The following is a 15,780-nucleotide window of genomic DNA, read 5'->3' as shown; positions in this document are numbered from 1 at the left end:
GAGTTATGGTCAAGAAACAACTGTCTGTTGCTATGATTCTTGGACTGGTAGTTAAAAATTAACCTGCCTATCTCAAATTTGCAGCTTGTTCAGGTGACGCTCTTTGTTAAGCTGAATTAGTTGATCTTTCCTAATGAAATGCCATTGCAAAATCATATTTGATCATGCTTTCTGTATCCTGTTCTGATATCACCTTGATGTGTTGGGTAGCAGGCCTGTCAGAGCTCTTTTCTCATTTGATTGAGGGCTTAGCATGTCTTTCATCCTTGAAGTGAAATGGAGCTGATCTCAGCACTCAAACAGTAACAAAGTGCCATGACAGATTAAGAAACATTACATATTTACAGAGATTGGAAGCTAATGCAAGTAACCAGACCTTCATTAGTGTCTTGTCAGAGTTGTCGGGGAAAAAAGAAGAGCTTCTCACAGGAAGCTAACAGCTTAATCTTCTCAATTTATGTTAAAAAAGATAAAAGGATGGGCTTCCTGACACATGTCGGGAGTTATGATCCCAGGTGATGGAAAATGTCATTTTACTCAAGCTGTTTCTCTTTGTACGTTTCCATCTTGCTGGCTGAAGTTGCCTTTCGGATCTGTAGGTGATTGTGTAGGAGTCGAGCGTGACACTGTACCATCTCTGGAGACAGCGCTGATGAATCTACTGCACAACAGAGACATCAGAAAACTCCATTAAAATCTTCTGCAAAGACACATTCTGACTTGCATTAATGAAGTTCTATGATTTGCGAATGCAGCTGTATTAAAAAAATGAGATATTGTTATTTAGCTGGGTACTTGTTAATGTCTCCAGGGAGGCTGTTCATAAACTATATGGACTTTCAGAAAAATGAAGATCTTTTTCGGTGCCCTTTTCTTTTGTGAATCAACAATTAACTGTGACAAATCAAGGGCTGGTGAGGTACTGCGTCCTTCATTCATACTGTGTTTAATAGAATAGGAAAATATTTAAGCATGGTTGTCAGGTTAGAATTTTAGCTGTGTATGGCCCCTGAGAATAGAGGAGTAACACTGACTGGAGTTACCAGATGGTCTATTACAGATAATCTTACAAGTTCTGTTTAACAGACTGTATAGGCAGTTAGATCTTGAGAGAGAATGCTGTGTTTTTAATTATGATACAGTTCTTTTTAGATGCCAAGCATATCACGAATAAAATGTTGTGGGCTCCTTCTCTCCCCCTTCTTCCCCCCCGTTTCTGAATCTCTCTTACTGGAATAGTTTTTAGGTGCACAGATGCTGCCACACAGGACGAAAATATTATAAGGTGACAAAAATATTACTTGATGAATGCCCTGGAATGCAAAGGTTGAGTGGCTGAAGAAAGTTGTAAGCTGCAGTAAACTGAAACCATATGCTCTATGCAGGGTTTTGTTTTCTGAGCAAAGAAAGTTGCATTCCTAAGATAATGCCTCTCATACTGCTCTAAAAATGACTAGTTGCTTGTTTTGAATTAAAGATCTAAAATTCTTTCTTTTTTGTTTTGTTTTATAGAAGCTCCACCAAAGCTGGAAGAAAATCCTGCAGAAGCTTTCACTGACTCATCCCTCTTTGCTCACTGGGGCCAGGACCTCAGTCCTGAAAACAGACGCATTGCCCTTAAACAATTCCAGTATTATGGCTACAATGCTTACTTGAGTGATCGCCTACCATTGGATAGGCCACTACCTGACCTGAGGCCCAATGGGTAAGTGCTTTCAATTGAACTTACTATTAACTATACCCGAAATGCCGATGGTTAGGAGAATTCCCAAGTTCTACAGCAAGCCCACACTTTTTAATTGGAAATGTTATGAAACATGATATCATTACAGTGCTGGTGCATGGGTTACCCAGGCTGAATTGAAGGAGCTTTATGAAATAAGTGTTGGCTGAGATTTTCAAAGGAAGTTAGGTGCCAAACTCCCATTGACAGTCAGTGCCTAACTCCCTTAAATCCCCTTGAAAATCCTAGCTGTAATTTACGCTGCACAGCCGGTCAGTGAGCTCTGTTGTTTAGCCCAATCTATCAGAGAAGAATCTGCTTATTTTTTTGTGTTATCCTGCAGTCCATTCAGAAGCTGTGGTCGGTACAGTTGAGTAAATCAGAATTACAGTTACTGGAAGTTAGTAGAACCCGGGCAGTGATAGCCCAACAGTGCAAGTACACCTGGAATTGTGCAGAGTGCATATTGGAATGGTCCACTCAAAGCTGGGGAGTCCAGAGCTGGCTGGTACAGATCAGAAAGCAGACAAGGCTGGCCGGCTCAGGTGGTGCACACAGGCTATGTACTGATTTACTGCATCTCTTGGGTAGCCTCTCTTGGCAGAACTCCTGTGGAACCCCAGGTGGAGTTTAGAATGGCTGTTCTCTGGGGGAGGTACCATGCTGGTTGATTAAGCTTCTCTCATGCTAAGTAACCAGTTGTTTCCTCACCCCTGTCAGGGTGCATGGAGCCCAGTGGCTGCACAAACATTCCTTTACTGCTCTGGTAATGCATCTTGGTCCTATTCTGGTGGGACCACCTATAGAGGTGGTAGAGTCAAGTCTCCTTATCCACTCAGTCCTTGGCAGGTCGTCTTACACTAGAAGCAAAAGTGCCAAGTTTCTGATGTGAACACTTGTCCACTGGAAACTGGATGGAGAGAAATTGATTTCTCACAATCCACCCAAACAGATATTACAGTAATCACTACTGGCTGATACAAACCAGGATTAGGTTTGCACCAGTGATCTAGACATGAACGGCTTTGTCTCATTACCAACTCATTAAGCGATCCAGTTGGCTTCTTATTCAGGTCTTTAAACCACATGTTGTAACAAGTAAAATAAGCAAACAGAAATTGTACCATATACTAGATAAAGTAATAAGTTAAAAAAAATGACCCAGAATCAATTGAAAGGTTTGATCACAGGACCAATCCAGAATCTAGATATTACAAATGTCTATCTGAGATCTGATGCGGTGGCAACATAAAAGATATCAAGCCCTGTGCAATTATATTTGCATTCTAGTTTTATCCATTAGTAGTATCTTTATGCACAATCTGTTCCTTTTTTAATTGTAAATTAATTTAGAAAAAAATAAATCTTCTAGGACTAACAAGATGTTCTTGCCAGAATAGAAGCACATTCGTGCTATTTTTTCCCTTATGAAATGATGCTCCTCAAGGATTTCAATTTAATTTTTTAAAACTCTAAATATAAAAAATTAAAAAGTCAGAGAGCATGAATGTTACTATGTCTGAGAGAAAATTATTACTGTGGGGGTTTTTAAAGAAATCCCGGTTACAGGGAATTGTGTTTGTAATTTCCATGGCAGTTTTGATCCTTAGTTAACTCTGCACAGTCAAAATTTAAAATATGCTTCTGGATCTATGACTACAAAATAATGAATGGTCTAAAGAAGACAGGATGCATAGATGTTTCTGATCTTTCTCCCAATACAAGAACAACGGAATATTCAATTAAGTGTGGCAAATTCAATACTGGTGAAATGAAATATGTTTTCAGGCAATGTACAAGTAGTTTGTGGAACTTATTGCCACAAGATATAACTGAGGCCAAGAATGTAACAGGATTCCAAAACAGAATCGGACACTTTATATAGATAACAAGAATATCCAGAGTTATAATAGCCAATATTTATAAGAGACTTTTGGAAGGGATAGAAAGGCTCATAGAAGTGTAGGACTGGAAGGGACCTCGAGAGGTCATCTAGTCCAATCCCCTGCACTCAAGGCAGGACTAAGTAATAACTAGACAATTTTTGACAGGTACTTGCCTGGCATAAACCAACCTTTAACTATTGTAGGTTCGGAGGGATCTGTCCCTGGAAATGTGTTACCCATAATCACCCATTGCAGCATTTTTTGCACCTTCCTCTAAAGGAGATGATATTGGCCATTGTCAGAGACAAGATGGATCACTGGTCTGTTCCATTCTATTAGTATGTTCCTGCATAGTTAGCACCATTAAATAAATTAACACATACTATGCAGTGGTATTTACCTTTAGGCCAGTATTTATTCCAGATACTGAGAATGAAAAATACTAGAAATAATGCTGTAAATTTAATTACCATAGGTAGCAAGGTTGAATTTTTTTTAATGGCATCCCCTGTAGCTGCCTGACAGTATCTAGCATACAATAGATCAGATACCATATACATGTGAAAAATGTCAGTGGCAAGAAAGACCCAAAGCCTTATACATTTTTGAAACAGTAAAAATAGTTACTGTTCTCTGGAGAGAAAATATAAATCCACTTTATGTAGTCCAAGCTTGCCTCCATCTGTGTTTTGGCTTCGCTGGTAACCGAAATAACCAGCAGACATAAACTGCTGTCTAGGTTTTCTCCTCAAACTATGCTCTTCTTATGTTCTTACAAGTCCTCTCTGTACCAGACCCTAATTTAATCAAGTACTTCAACTCCTTTTATAGCATGCTAGTATGACTCTCTGCCCTTTCATGTAGAGTTTGAACAGTTGTATGTAGGATGTCTTAAGAGAGGAGCTCTACATCCATATTTAGGGTCAGAGAGTCAGCAACTCTGTTGAACATGTTAGGCACATACAATATACATGGTTTTGAGAAGCAGTCTTATGTTTTATAGGCTCAGTTTTTGCCTACATTTAAATGTAAAACCATGTACGGCAGTTAGAGGTCTAAGTTGCAATGATTTGGGCTGCAATTAGTTGTGCTCACAAAACCGAGGCCGGATTTTGTGAACCAAAGATGTTTAAACATGGGAAAAAATGGGCCAGTCCTGGGGTCCTTATTTCTTTAGGGTAAACTGATCAATTTTAATGGGAAAGAATCATTGTACAAATAAAGTAGAGGATGTAGCAATTGCCATATCTCAAAGTAGGTTTTAAGTGCGACTTATATTGAACCTAGCCATGTGCTCAGCCTCTGTACAGGAGTGAATTTCACCTGTTGAAACTGCTCGCTTTCCTTTGGGGTATGCATCTCTTACTATGTGTTTCTAAAGTGGTAGCACGATGGGACCCCAAGCCTAGTTGAGAACTGTAGGCGCTGTTGTAATACAAATGACGATAATTGTGCTAACATCTATGGAGTATTCAAACCTCCTGAAATGATAACATATTGGAGTAGTTCCCTGCTGTGCATCTCCTTATCTACAGTACTTACCACACTGCATAAGCAATACTGTGGGGATTCTGTCGCATCTTTCTCTCCCAGTACTTCCCGATAGTTATTTTCTGCTGCTGGAATATCAGTGATTAGCTGTTTACTTCTCTGCCTCCCACCCCCAGTCCCCATCTGTCAGTCAGCACTGCGTCTATATTTGGCAGAAAATACCACGGGCAACAACTAACTGCTAGCTCTAGTGAGCTTGGAACCATTTTGAGGAAAGCAGTGCCAGCCTTACTCTAGGCAGGAATGGGATAACACATTGGGTTAGCTGCAGCTCTGCTGTGCTTATTGTTTTAAGTAGGGCAGGCAGCGCATATGAAGCTTGCTGCATGTAAAACATTGAGCAAGAAAGATATTGTTGAAAGTTAGGTTATTAAAGAATTGCAGAGCTGTGCACCAAGTCTTCTTTTGACCAGATGCAGAATTATGCTTCTACTTTGCTGGTTGGGAACATTTTGTTGTTGTTGTTGCCTGATCCCTGAAGCACATCTGTGAAACAAAGATAACATTCAGTCCTTTTTCTTCTTTGCTTATGGAGGGGTGAAGTGTGGGGAACAGAGGTAAAAGGTGCACAGTAGATCCCCAGTGGAGGAAATCTTCTGCAGAATTTCTTTTACGAGGCATATGTGGAGTGAAAGAATAGGCCAGTGGGTGACTGCAGTCAGTGAAGCGCTTTCTGCATTGAGAAACACTGTATTTGCATGAAAATCATCGGCAGGACAACTGGAGGGAGGGAAAAAAATGTGGCTTTTCTCTTGTTGCAGGGGTTGCTAAAGGTACAACAGTGTTTGCCTTGCAGTAGGATCACTTCTTTTCCCAGCTGACTGAGTACAGTTTGGCACCCTGGAAGTGTGCAACGGGGATGTTCTCTTCGCTATGCAGGGAAAAGGTTTTGGTTGCATATTAAAGACCTGTTGTTTAGAAAACTCAGCTATACCACATCGAGGTCCCAGTTCAGCAAGGTAACTGAGCATGGGCCTAACATTAAGCAATAAGTTAAAGCTAGGCATGTGCTTAACAGTCATGATAAATCAGAACCTTAAGGTTTGATCTTGCTCTCATTCAAGTCAGTGGTAAAGGTCTGATTGCTTTGAATGGGAGCAGGATCCAGCCCATAGAAACAATCATAAACCAGGAGCTGATTGAGCAGATGGGATAGCCAAGGAATGAAAATATGGCTGCAGAGAAAAGGGAAACATCCATTAAATTCATGTTTTGTGATGCTTTAGCGCAGAGGAGTCATTTGCTCGTCATCTGCTTATGTAACTATTCCCAGTGTTGGTCAGCGTTACGGTAGTATGTAGTGTCCTGGAGATGACATTGGGAGACTTGAACCTGGGAGCTTCTACCAATTTCATTGGCAAAAAGCAAATGACCTCTGTGTCATCCCAAATTATAAGAGAACAGGAGATGTTACTTCTGAGATAGAATGCAAGTAATCTCTGTGTGTGTTCTGATCAGTTTTGAAGGGCAGTCTCGTTTAACATAGGAAGAGGGGGAATACATACAGAACCTCACTTATCCATAGCTGGATAAAGAGTGGTCAGCCCTTAAAGACAAAAATTAAAAAAACAAACAGAAAAGAAATGAAAAATCCAGGCATTGGACTTGGCTCTAGTTTATACTTGAAAACCTAGCAGGTGGTACAGAACTGCCAGTCAGAAGAATGCAACAGCGGTTCAGTTGTGGGTTCGGGTACATTGTCTTTCCTGGGAGCTACAGCCATGTGAGGTACACTTGTGTGGAGGTACATACATGATGGTCATATATGAATTCCTCACAAGCACTGATGAATTCAGCCTCATACCTCATTGTGAAGTAGGCTATTATCCACAGTCTATAGCTAGGGAAACTGAGGCACAGAGAAGTGAAATGACTTTCCTAAAGTGTCACAGAGTCAGGGGGAGAATCAGGAATCTCCTGATTTCCAGTTCAGTGCCTCACCCCTAAAACAATCCTTTCTCTCTAAGTGTATGTCTATGTTGCAATTAGACACCTGCGGCTGGCCCATGCCAGGTGATTTGGGCTGCAGGGCTGTCTAATTGTGGTGTAGACATTCCAGCTTGGGCTGCGCTCTCAGACGTTCCCACCTCTCAGGGTCAGAATCGTTGCCCTGACGAGCAATAAAGGTGGGAAAAAGAACATGTATTAGTTCTGTTAAAATTTCAAATAAAATATTTTATTAATTTTTTATGGAAAATTTCTAAATGAAAATGTTCATTTGGATTCATTAGAAATTATTTAATATGTGTTTTGAATTTTAAAAAAAGTTTCATTGTTCAAAAACTGAAAAGCTTTCATTTTCAGTTTTTGGATTTTGTGGTCAGCCCCCTTTCTCTCTTTTTCTAACTTTCTTCCCTTTTTTCACATAGGAAAAAGTGGGAGAGGAAGTGGTTTTTCCCCTCTCTCTAACCCAGGGGTGGCCAACGTGAGCCTGAGAAGGAGCCAGAATTTACCAATATATGTTGCCAAAGAGCCACGGTAATACGTCAGCAGCCCCCCACACCCGTTCCTAGCGTCTCCCACCCACCAGCAGCCCCGCCGATCAGCACCTCCCTCTCCCCCCCCCCACACCTCCCGATCAGCTGTTTCGTGGCATGCAGGAGGCTTGCGGGGGCGGGAGAGCGAGGACACGGTGGGCTCAGGGGAGGCGGCAGAGTGGGGGCAGGCCTTGTGGCAGAGCCAGGGATTGAGCAGTGAGCACCCCCCAGCACGCTGGAAAGTTGGTGCCTGTAGCTCCAGCCCTGGAGTCGGTGCCTACTATACAAGGAGCCGCATATTAACTTCTGAAGAGCCGCATGTGGCTCCGGAGCCACAGGTTGGCCACCCCTGATCTAACCTTTTCCTATTGGCAGAAACCTTGGGGAAAAAAGTAAAAATGTGAGAACGTGGGGGAGAGAACATCTTCTCACTTTTACTTTTTTCCCCCAATTAGAAAAATGTGAATGAATGTGAAACAAATTTTTAAAAAATGAGATTAGCATTTTCTCACACTTATAAGAAACTGTTTTCACACTTTTCTAGTTGGAAAAATAAAACAAAGTGTGAGTGGTTTTCCGTCACTGGTGCAGACTTTTTAACTTTTTAAAAAAAGTTTTAAAGTTGGGGAAAAAATAGAACAAAATAGTAAAAGAGAAATCCATCACTTTCTCAGACATTTTTTCACTGAAAAAGCTTTGAAAGAATTAAGAAAAGGTGAATCTGGGTAAACCCAGTTTGTCTCAGCTTTCCCTTTCTTTTTTTTCCCCCCCACTGGAGAAAAAAGGAAAAACTTGAGAAGGAGTTGAACAAGAGCCCAATTTTTCCCACGTTCAGAAACGGAACTGAAGCAAACAAACGAAAAAGCAATTAAAAACTTAACTATAATTTTTGTTTTGGGTTTAAAATTTCCCATCAAAATTTGAAAAATTTAGTAGAAAATGATATTTTTCCCATGAGAACTTGGGGGTGATTGAAGAAGAGATCTAAGGAATTGTAGCAGAGGTAAAAGACCGAGTGAAAGCTTCAGGAGAGGCGACTGAGTTTTTTATGTAATTTACAGAATTCTAGAAGGTGAGATGCCAACTCATAGGACTTTCCACCACTTTCCTCACTTCATCTGCTGCTTATGTGGTGTTCAGTGATTCTCTGCCAAGGACGATAGATAAACCTTCCGTTTGTGCTCTGAGCTCTGTTTGCAAAGTCCATTACTATTCTTTAGAATGGTTCAATGTTTTTTTTAAAAAATAAACAAATGTAACTTCCGAGTACCTATAAGAAGCCATTCTGTGGTGTTATTGGAAGGCAAACTAGTAAAGAAATAAATTTTCAGCTTAAAACTTCTGATTATTATAAACATCAGAGGGAAGGAGTACTCTGTGATAGTAATAAATATTAAAAATAAATCGAGGTTGATCCTCTGTTAATGAATTAGTCATTACATAGATTGTCATCATCATAGCTTAATGTGTTCTGTTCTGAAGGATTTTTCTATATGTTACATTCTTCAGTAAACATTTTAGCTGAGGACGTGCCTGGGAACAATATTTGACCCTCCGACGTCCTTGAAGTGCTACACTCTTTAGAAAAAGCTTGGAAAGCTTTTTTGTTTTTGCCTGTACACCTGTTAGATACTTTCAGTCAGGAACAGATTTAAAAGTCTCCTTATGAACATATAGTATTAAATATGCAGAGTAAACTCACTAGAGGAGAGGTTAGTGTGCTTTCTTGTTTCTGTGCTTATTACAAAGAGTATTTTGAATATACATCTTCTGCCACGACTGGATGCTTCTTTTTCAATATCTCTATCAAATTCTGTTCTCAAAGCAGCTTTCTCATTATTTGTATGGTGCTAGAGCTAGTCAAGCGTCTTAGCTGACAAATGACACTTTCAGAAACTTTTACCTTACATCAAATTTTCTATGACACTTCAACCACTTGCACCATCAGTGAATGAATTTGTCCCTAGTCTTTTACCTACAGTATAACCACACTTCTGAGTTTGGTAGGGATCTGTGGTAGAATGCCAGAAGGCAAGAGATGAAAGGTAGTGCAAACATAATGACAACATGGCAAACTGTGTAAGGTATATATTATTTGTCAAGATACATCAATTGCTTTTCTGGATTCTACAATCTTGGCAAGGTATCATGTATCCAGAGAGAGCTGCCAGTATCCCAGCTGTTGTATAAGTTCAGGAGAAAACTGAAAATATATTGTAGTTGAAAGCCAAATTCATTGGTAATATAAATGGTGGCAAGAGATTCTTGGTAAATGATTTCCAGAAAATAAGTATAAGTGGTATCGTAATACAACTTGCCCCAAATGGTATGCAATGAGTTTGCAAAATGGATGTATCTTACTCATTTGGAGGCTTAAAATGGAGTGAGGGTAGCAGGAAAAGCAACTATCTGGAATGTGGGCCCCAAAATACCAGAGTTATTTCCTGTTGCGAACCTAAGGAATAACAGTAGTGGTTCTAACGGTTGGAAATGTTGTGTTTCAACAGTGACTGCTGTACTCCCACTTACTCCAATTTTTCTGAACACCTTACCTCCGACATGGTCCTTACACCAACATTCACATCACCCCTTAGTCTGGCCTGCAGACTTCTGGCGCTGTCATTTTGCTTACACCAGGCCCAAATCTGCATGCTTATGCCAGGCCAGTTTCTTAGATTAAACCAGGTCTAAATCTGGCCAAGAATTCACTCTGTTCGATAAATCTGTCCCAATATTTTATTATCGGGTACTCTTACTCAAACGGAGAAGCACTTTATTTCACCTGTAGTCCCGGTCAAGTCAATGGGACAATTTCCAGTGTAAAGTGCTTCTCAGTGCGAGTAAGAGTATCTCAGTCTGGCCCTCAATGACAAATGAGTTGTTTAAACAGTATTTAGTCATAGAATTTCTGCCTTAGAATTCCTCTGTCTGGTCAAATATTTAGTGTTTATTTTTTTGCTTGAGTATTTCCTTGGTCGTCTGTACTCCACTCCTGCAACTACCCTTCGTTCATTTTTTCCCCCTTGTTGTCTCACTGACTGGCTCAGTGTCGCCTGCATGCAGACTCTGTTGGTTTCAGCAGTTGGCGGTTTGCACTGGTTCAGTGACCACCTTATATCATTCCTGTTTTTGCTTTAGTTTTTCCTATCTGCCTACCCCATTCCCTGTAGAAATAGTGGCTCCAAAAAATGTTTTTGACTGGCAGCACAGAGCTGCAGTCTTCAAGGTGTTGCATATTCAAGGTGAGTAATGGATTGTACTGCAGGTTGAGTTTATTCAGGTGCATTTTGATTCTTGATCTTGCCCATCATCTCCTTTGACTGAAAGGCGAATTTTTACTTCAAGAACAGCAGACAATTTGCTTTTCTTAATACATCTGGTCTCTATGACCGTGTTGTGATTCTTTTGCTTGGCATGCATTTATGTTATGAAGTGCCAAGAATAGTCCCTGGTGCATAATAAAGTGAGGTTAACAATTTTTGCATGAGTTTTACAAGTGTTCATGTAGATCAATAAAACTAAGTTTGAGACCATCCACTCCCATATTATTAGCTACTGTCATTGTTTCACTAACAGAAGGGTCTGTTTTTATCTTTTGTGAGAAAGGTTTGACTTTTACAGGGGGTGGATGAGAGGAAGGAATGTTATGGCTTAGTGTTGTGTGCGAGAGCAGCTTTTATTTAAAAGAATAAGAATCGGTCAGTTACAATTAAATCTATAGCATTAGAAGTTCAAATGTCCAAAAACTAATTATTTTTGTTCTCCCCTGAATTTGTATCTAATTATCAGCCACAGTTTCCCTGACTGCTTATCTTTTCTTATTTTAAAATTATTTTAAGCCTTGCTTTTCTAAACTGTGATATCACAAGTGTTGGCCTTATTAAATTATATAGTTATGGTAATTGTGTATACAAATTAGTCACACAAGTAATTGTATACCCATCTTTGTTTATTCACTGTCAAAAATTAGGATCGAACATCAAGTTCTCTAAACCATGTGCTAGCAGAGTTATTCGCCTATGACCAAGATTTTTTGTACTTGCCCAGATAGCCCACGAGAATAGGCTATTTGTCAGTAATTCTGACTTAGCTTTGCAGTTCTGGATGATAACCAATTTGAATCTTTCCCAAGATATGAAAACAGTTCTGGTTCAGTCTGTGATTTGCATCAGTTCTTATTTTATCAGAAATCGTTCACCCTTCCATTTGGTCGTCATAGAGATTCATCACGCCTGAACAGGGGCATATAGATGACTTTTTTTTTTTATTTGGGAAGGCCAGAGTTAAAAAGTAATAAAATAATAGCTGTTTAATGTTGCTTCCAGGTGTAGTTTTGTGGCATAACTATGTTTGTCCTCTTTTAATCCAGTGAGATAAATGAACTTCTGGTCCAGATGTAGTGTTTCCTTTATTTATGAATGTAATCCCTACATTTTTGGGAGGCCTAAAACCATCCACACCCTTTTGGCTCTCTCTCCCTCCCCATCCCGGTGTCTACACCCATGCTGAATTTTTTCTCAGTACTAATAATATGCCATTTATCATCCTGTAGAAAAGTACTGTTGCTGAGGCAGTGCGATCCAGTGGCTAGAACACAGAACAGGGACACTGATTTTTACTAACAACAAGGAGTCCGGTGGCACCTTAAAGACTAATAGATTTATTTGGGCATAATTTTTTTAACCCACGAAAGCTTATGCCCAAATAAATCTGTTAGACTTTAAGGTGCCACCGGACTCCTTGTTGTTTGTGAATACAGACTAACACGGCTGCCCCTCTCATACTAAGAAAAGGAGTACTAGTGGCACCTTAGAGACTAACCAGTTTAGTCCTCCTTTTCTTTTTGTGAATACAGACTAACGCGGCTGCTACTCTGAAACCCTCTGATACTGATTTTACTGTGGCTGAGTGAACTTTATTACCACCATTGTACGTGCCTGGCTGGATAGATTTTCTTTATGGGCAAAGATTCTTAAGAAGAATCATCATGTATCCTCTCCCCTGCTTACAAGAGTTGTGCTGGAAATAGAATGTTAGAAATTTCTGTAAATTTCTGATAACCATGGCAACAGTTACATTAGCTTTACAGTAACTACTAAGGGTTTGTCTACAGTGCAATTAAAAACCCGCAGCTGGCTTGTGTCAGCTGACTCGGACTTGTGGGGCTTGGGCTGCAAGGTTGTTTAATTGCAATGTAGACACCTGGGCTCGGGGACCCTACGATGTGGAGGGTCCCAGAGCTCAGGCTGCAGCCCAAGTTCAGAAGTCTACACTGTAATTAAACAGCCCCTCAGCCCAAGCCCCGCGAGCCCGAATCTGGTGGCACAGGCCAGCTGGGAGTGTCTAACTGCAGTGTAGACATAACCTCTATACTCAACTCTGCCCCTGTGAGAAGGGTTACTGGTGTTAGCCCCGCTTTCCAAATAGGGAATGTGGGCCATAGGCAGGTTAAGTATCTTGTCTGAGGCCACGTAAGTCAGAGACAGAATTAGCATTAGAATTCAGGAGTTCTTACCTGCTGTGTTGTGATCACTCTGTTCTTAGAGCTTATCGGTCCCAAGGTTTTGAGCCATGTCATTCCCTCCCATACATATGCTCCTCAGTGTACATTTTAACCATCCCCACGCCTTTTACTTGGTGGTTCATAGCTTGAATTATGCTGTGTTTCTTACTGAATAAAATTCCCCGAAGAATAGGATAGTGATAGATGTGCAAGTGTATAAATGCCTTGTTTCCTGGATATTTAGGTCCAAATCCAGTTTGTAAGTGAAATAAATAGGTCATTCTTTCTCTCGCTCTCTCTTGGACATGAATGCCCAATGTAAACAATATAGAAGGGAAATGTAGTTTCTTAAGGGTCTTTGTACATTAAAAAAGGGAAGTGGATTCCTTCTGGAAGTGAAAACCACTCATGGGCCTGAATGGAAAAAAAAAAATCATGAACTCCTCTTAAGATGCCAGAATACATCAGTGATGGGAAAAGAATTAATGCAAAAAGGACTGGAGGGATTAGAAACAATTGGGGCCGGATTCTGCATTCCCTGCATGCTCTCTAGTCACTTACACCAGCACAAAATGAATGTAAAATGCTACTGAGTCACGATGGCAGTCAGTTTGCATGTACTTTACATTGATATAAATGACTGTCCAAGGTGCTAGGCAATGGAGGATCAGCCCCAGTGAGATTAATTTGAAAAAGTGTAAACAAATATAGCCAGGAAAAAATAAGTCCCAACCCTCTATCTCTTACGGGAGAGAGAGAAAAGGGGGAAGCAGGAATTCAGTTTGGAGATTCTGGTTTGTACGAGTTTATGAAAGGGCTGCAACTTTTTTTTTTTTTTTTTTAATTTCGCTGGTTTAACGGATGAACTAACTGTAATCTTCAGCAAAGCTGTATTTTCAGTGAGTTTCACAAAACTGTAATAAGTCTTCATCCAACTGGCATTGGAGAGAGAAAGTCACTATTGAGTCTGATTAAGGCTTTATTTTTAAACTTGTTGTTTTCAGCACTTGTTCATTGGCTTTGAAAATATTCTTCACCAAATCAAACTGTTCTTTTTTGTCTGTTAAGCAAAGTCTTTTGCTATATTTTGTTGGAGCTGTTTCTTCTTCATTTCTCTCTCTGTGCTACAGTATCGCTGGTAATCGACTCCCACAACTACACAGCAGAAAGGAAGAATCACTGTCGCTTTTGGCTTGTTATGCCATGATGATGTGTTTGTACATCTCTGTCTATATGTTGAAGACACTGACATAGTAGATAAAACAAAAGCATCTTCCTTGGCTGACGCTGATAATTATTTTAGTAAGCTGTTGGACTGTTTACAGTGTACTTCATTTGGGGCCTAATTTTCAAACAGACCAATTTCCACTCTGTTACATCAACGAAATAGATGCACTCCGGGTATACATTGGTGAAACTGAGATCAGAATCTGGTCAGCAAGTTTCCCTCTGATTTCTTTTTCTTTTTTTTTTGTTTGTTACTGAGCGGGCTGCAAACTCCAGTGAGCACTACATTTTTGTCCTAGAGCAAGCTTACACGTGTCTGGGTGGTGGTGGGGGATGTATGTAGTGAGGGCTTTGTAGGTGTGTCTCCTCCCCAATATCACACACTAGTCCCTGTTCCCACCATTTGTTCTGCAGCATCAGCACTGGGAGCCCTGCCAGGAGTCCCCTTGGCTGGGAGTTTCAGGCCCCGCCGGCTGTTCCCAGAAAGGGCCTAGGCCACAGTTCCCTCTCTGGCTGCCTCGCCGCAGCAGCGATCGCTGAGTCACTGGGGTGGGGGTGCACAGTACTTTGGCCCCATCAGGACTGGGTGAGCATGTCTCTGAGACCGGAAGCGCTTTCATTCCCCCCACAACGAGGATGTTGGAGTCACACATGCCCTGACCTTGGCCGAGCAGTGAGCACAGCAGGTTCTTAAAGGACTACATGATGGCCCTGCTGGGGCATCACAGAGGAGAAGTGAATAACCTGGTTTCTGACCTGGGAATACGCTCAAGATTGCTCTGCAGCCGCACGGTTTACAGGGAATATCGCTGCTCAGTAGCCTCTAAATATGTCCATGCAATTTTGTGCATGTAGTTCTGTGGAGTCTGTTATTTGTATACACTCCTAATCGTGTGTATAGAATTGCACATTCAATTGCGTATGCGCGCGTGTGTGTGGAATTACATATACTTAGGGATCCACTCCTGCAAGGAGCTGAGTGCTTATGAGGTGGCGTACGTAATACCAACTGATACCAATGGTAATTACAGGTACTTCGCACCTGAAAGGATCAGGCATGTAATTAGATGTTGAGCTGATCCCTTGCTAAAAAGGTGACCAGTGATTTTCAAAGTACAGTGAAATTCTGTTGTAAGGATCAGTGTGACTAAAATTGTCTGAGTCATTTCCTCAGAAAGATCATGGTATATAGCATCATAAAACAGTCCTCTTCCCAAATCAGAAGCTCATGGAAGCAAATTATTAAGCTTTGGAGAATAGAGCAACTACCAAGCATTCAGTGATGAGGTAGTTAGTCAAGTGGTACCGTAATTGATTATAAGTGGCACTCCACATTTGTGTTTTTTTTTTATCTGCAGTGCAGTGATGCTCAAAAAGGTGTGACATTCTTTCAGGCCTTTTGGAAATATCAAA

General features: G+C 40.7%; 1 protein-coding gene across 3 annotated transcripts in view; it reads left to right on the top strand.

Moving 5' to 3' along the window:
• The window catches only part of GALNT18 (polypeptide N-acetylgalactosaminyltransferase 18), a 369,675-nt gene that overhangs the window by 169,098 nt on the left and 184,797 nt on the right, over positions 1-15,780 (top strand). For all 3 annotated transcript variants that reach the window (XM_037899815.2, XM_037899817.2, XM_043548940.1), the window contains exon 2: positions 1,513-1,705. In XM_037899815.2, the coding sequence (XP_037755743.1) occupies positions 1,513-1,705 (193 nt within the window). The remainder of the gene's footprint in view (positions 1-1,512; positions 1,706-15,780) is intronic.

Source organism: Chelonia mydas, chromosome 6, assembly GCF_015237465.2.
Source record: "Chelonia mydas isolate rCheMyd1 chromosome 6, rCheMyd1.pri.v2, whole genome shotgun sequence".
Lineage (NCBI taxonomy): Eukaryota > Metazoa > Chordata > Testudines > Cheloniidae > Chelonia > Chelonia mydas.
Note: the sequence above shows the minus strand (reverse complement) of the source record. Positions and strands in the feature narration are given on the sequence as shown.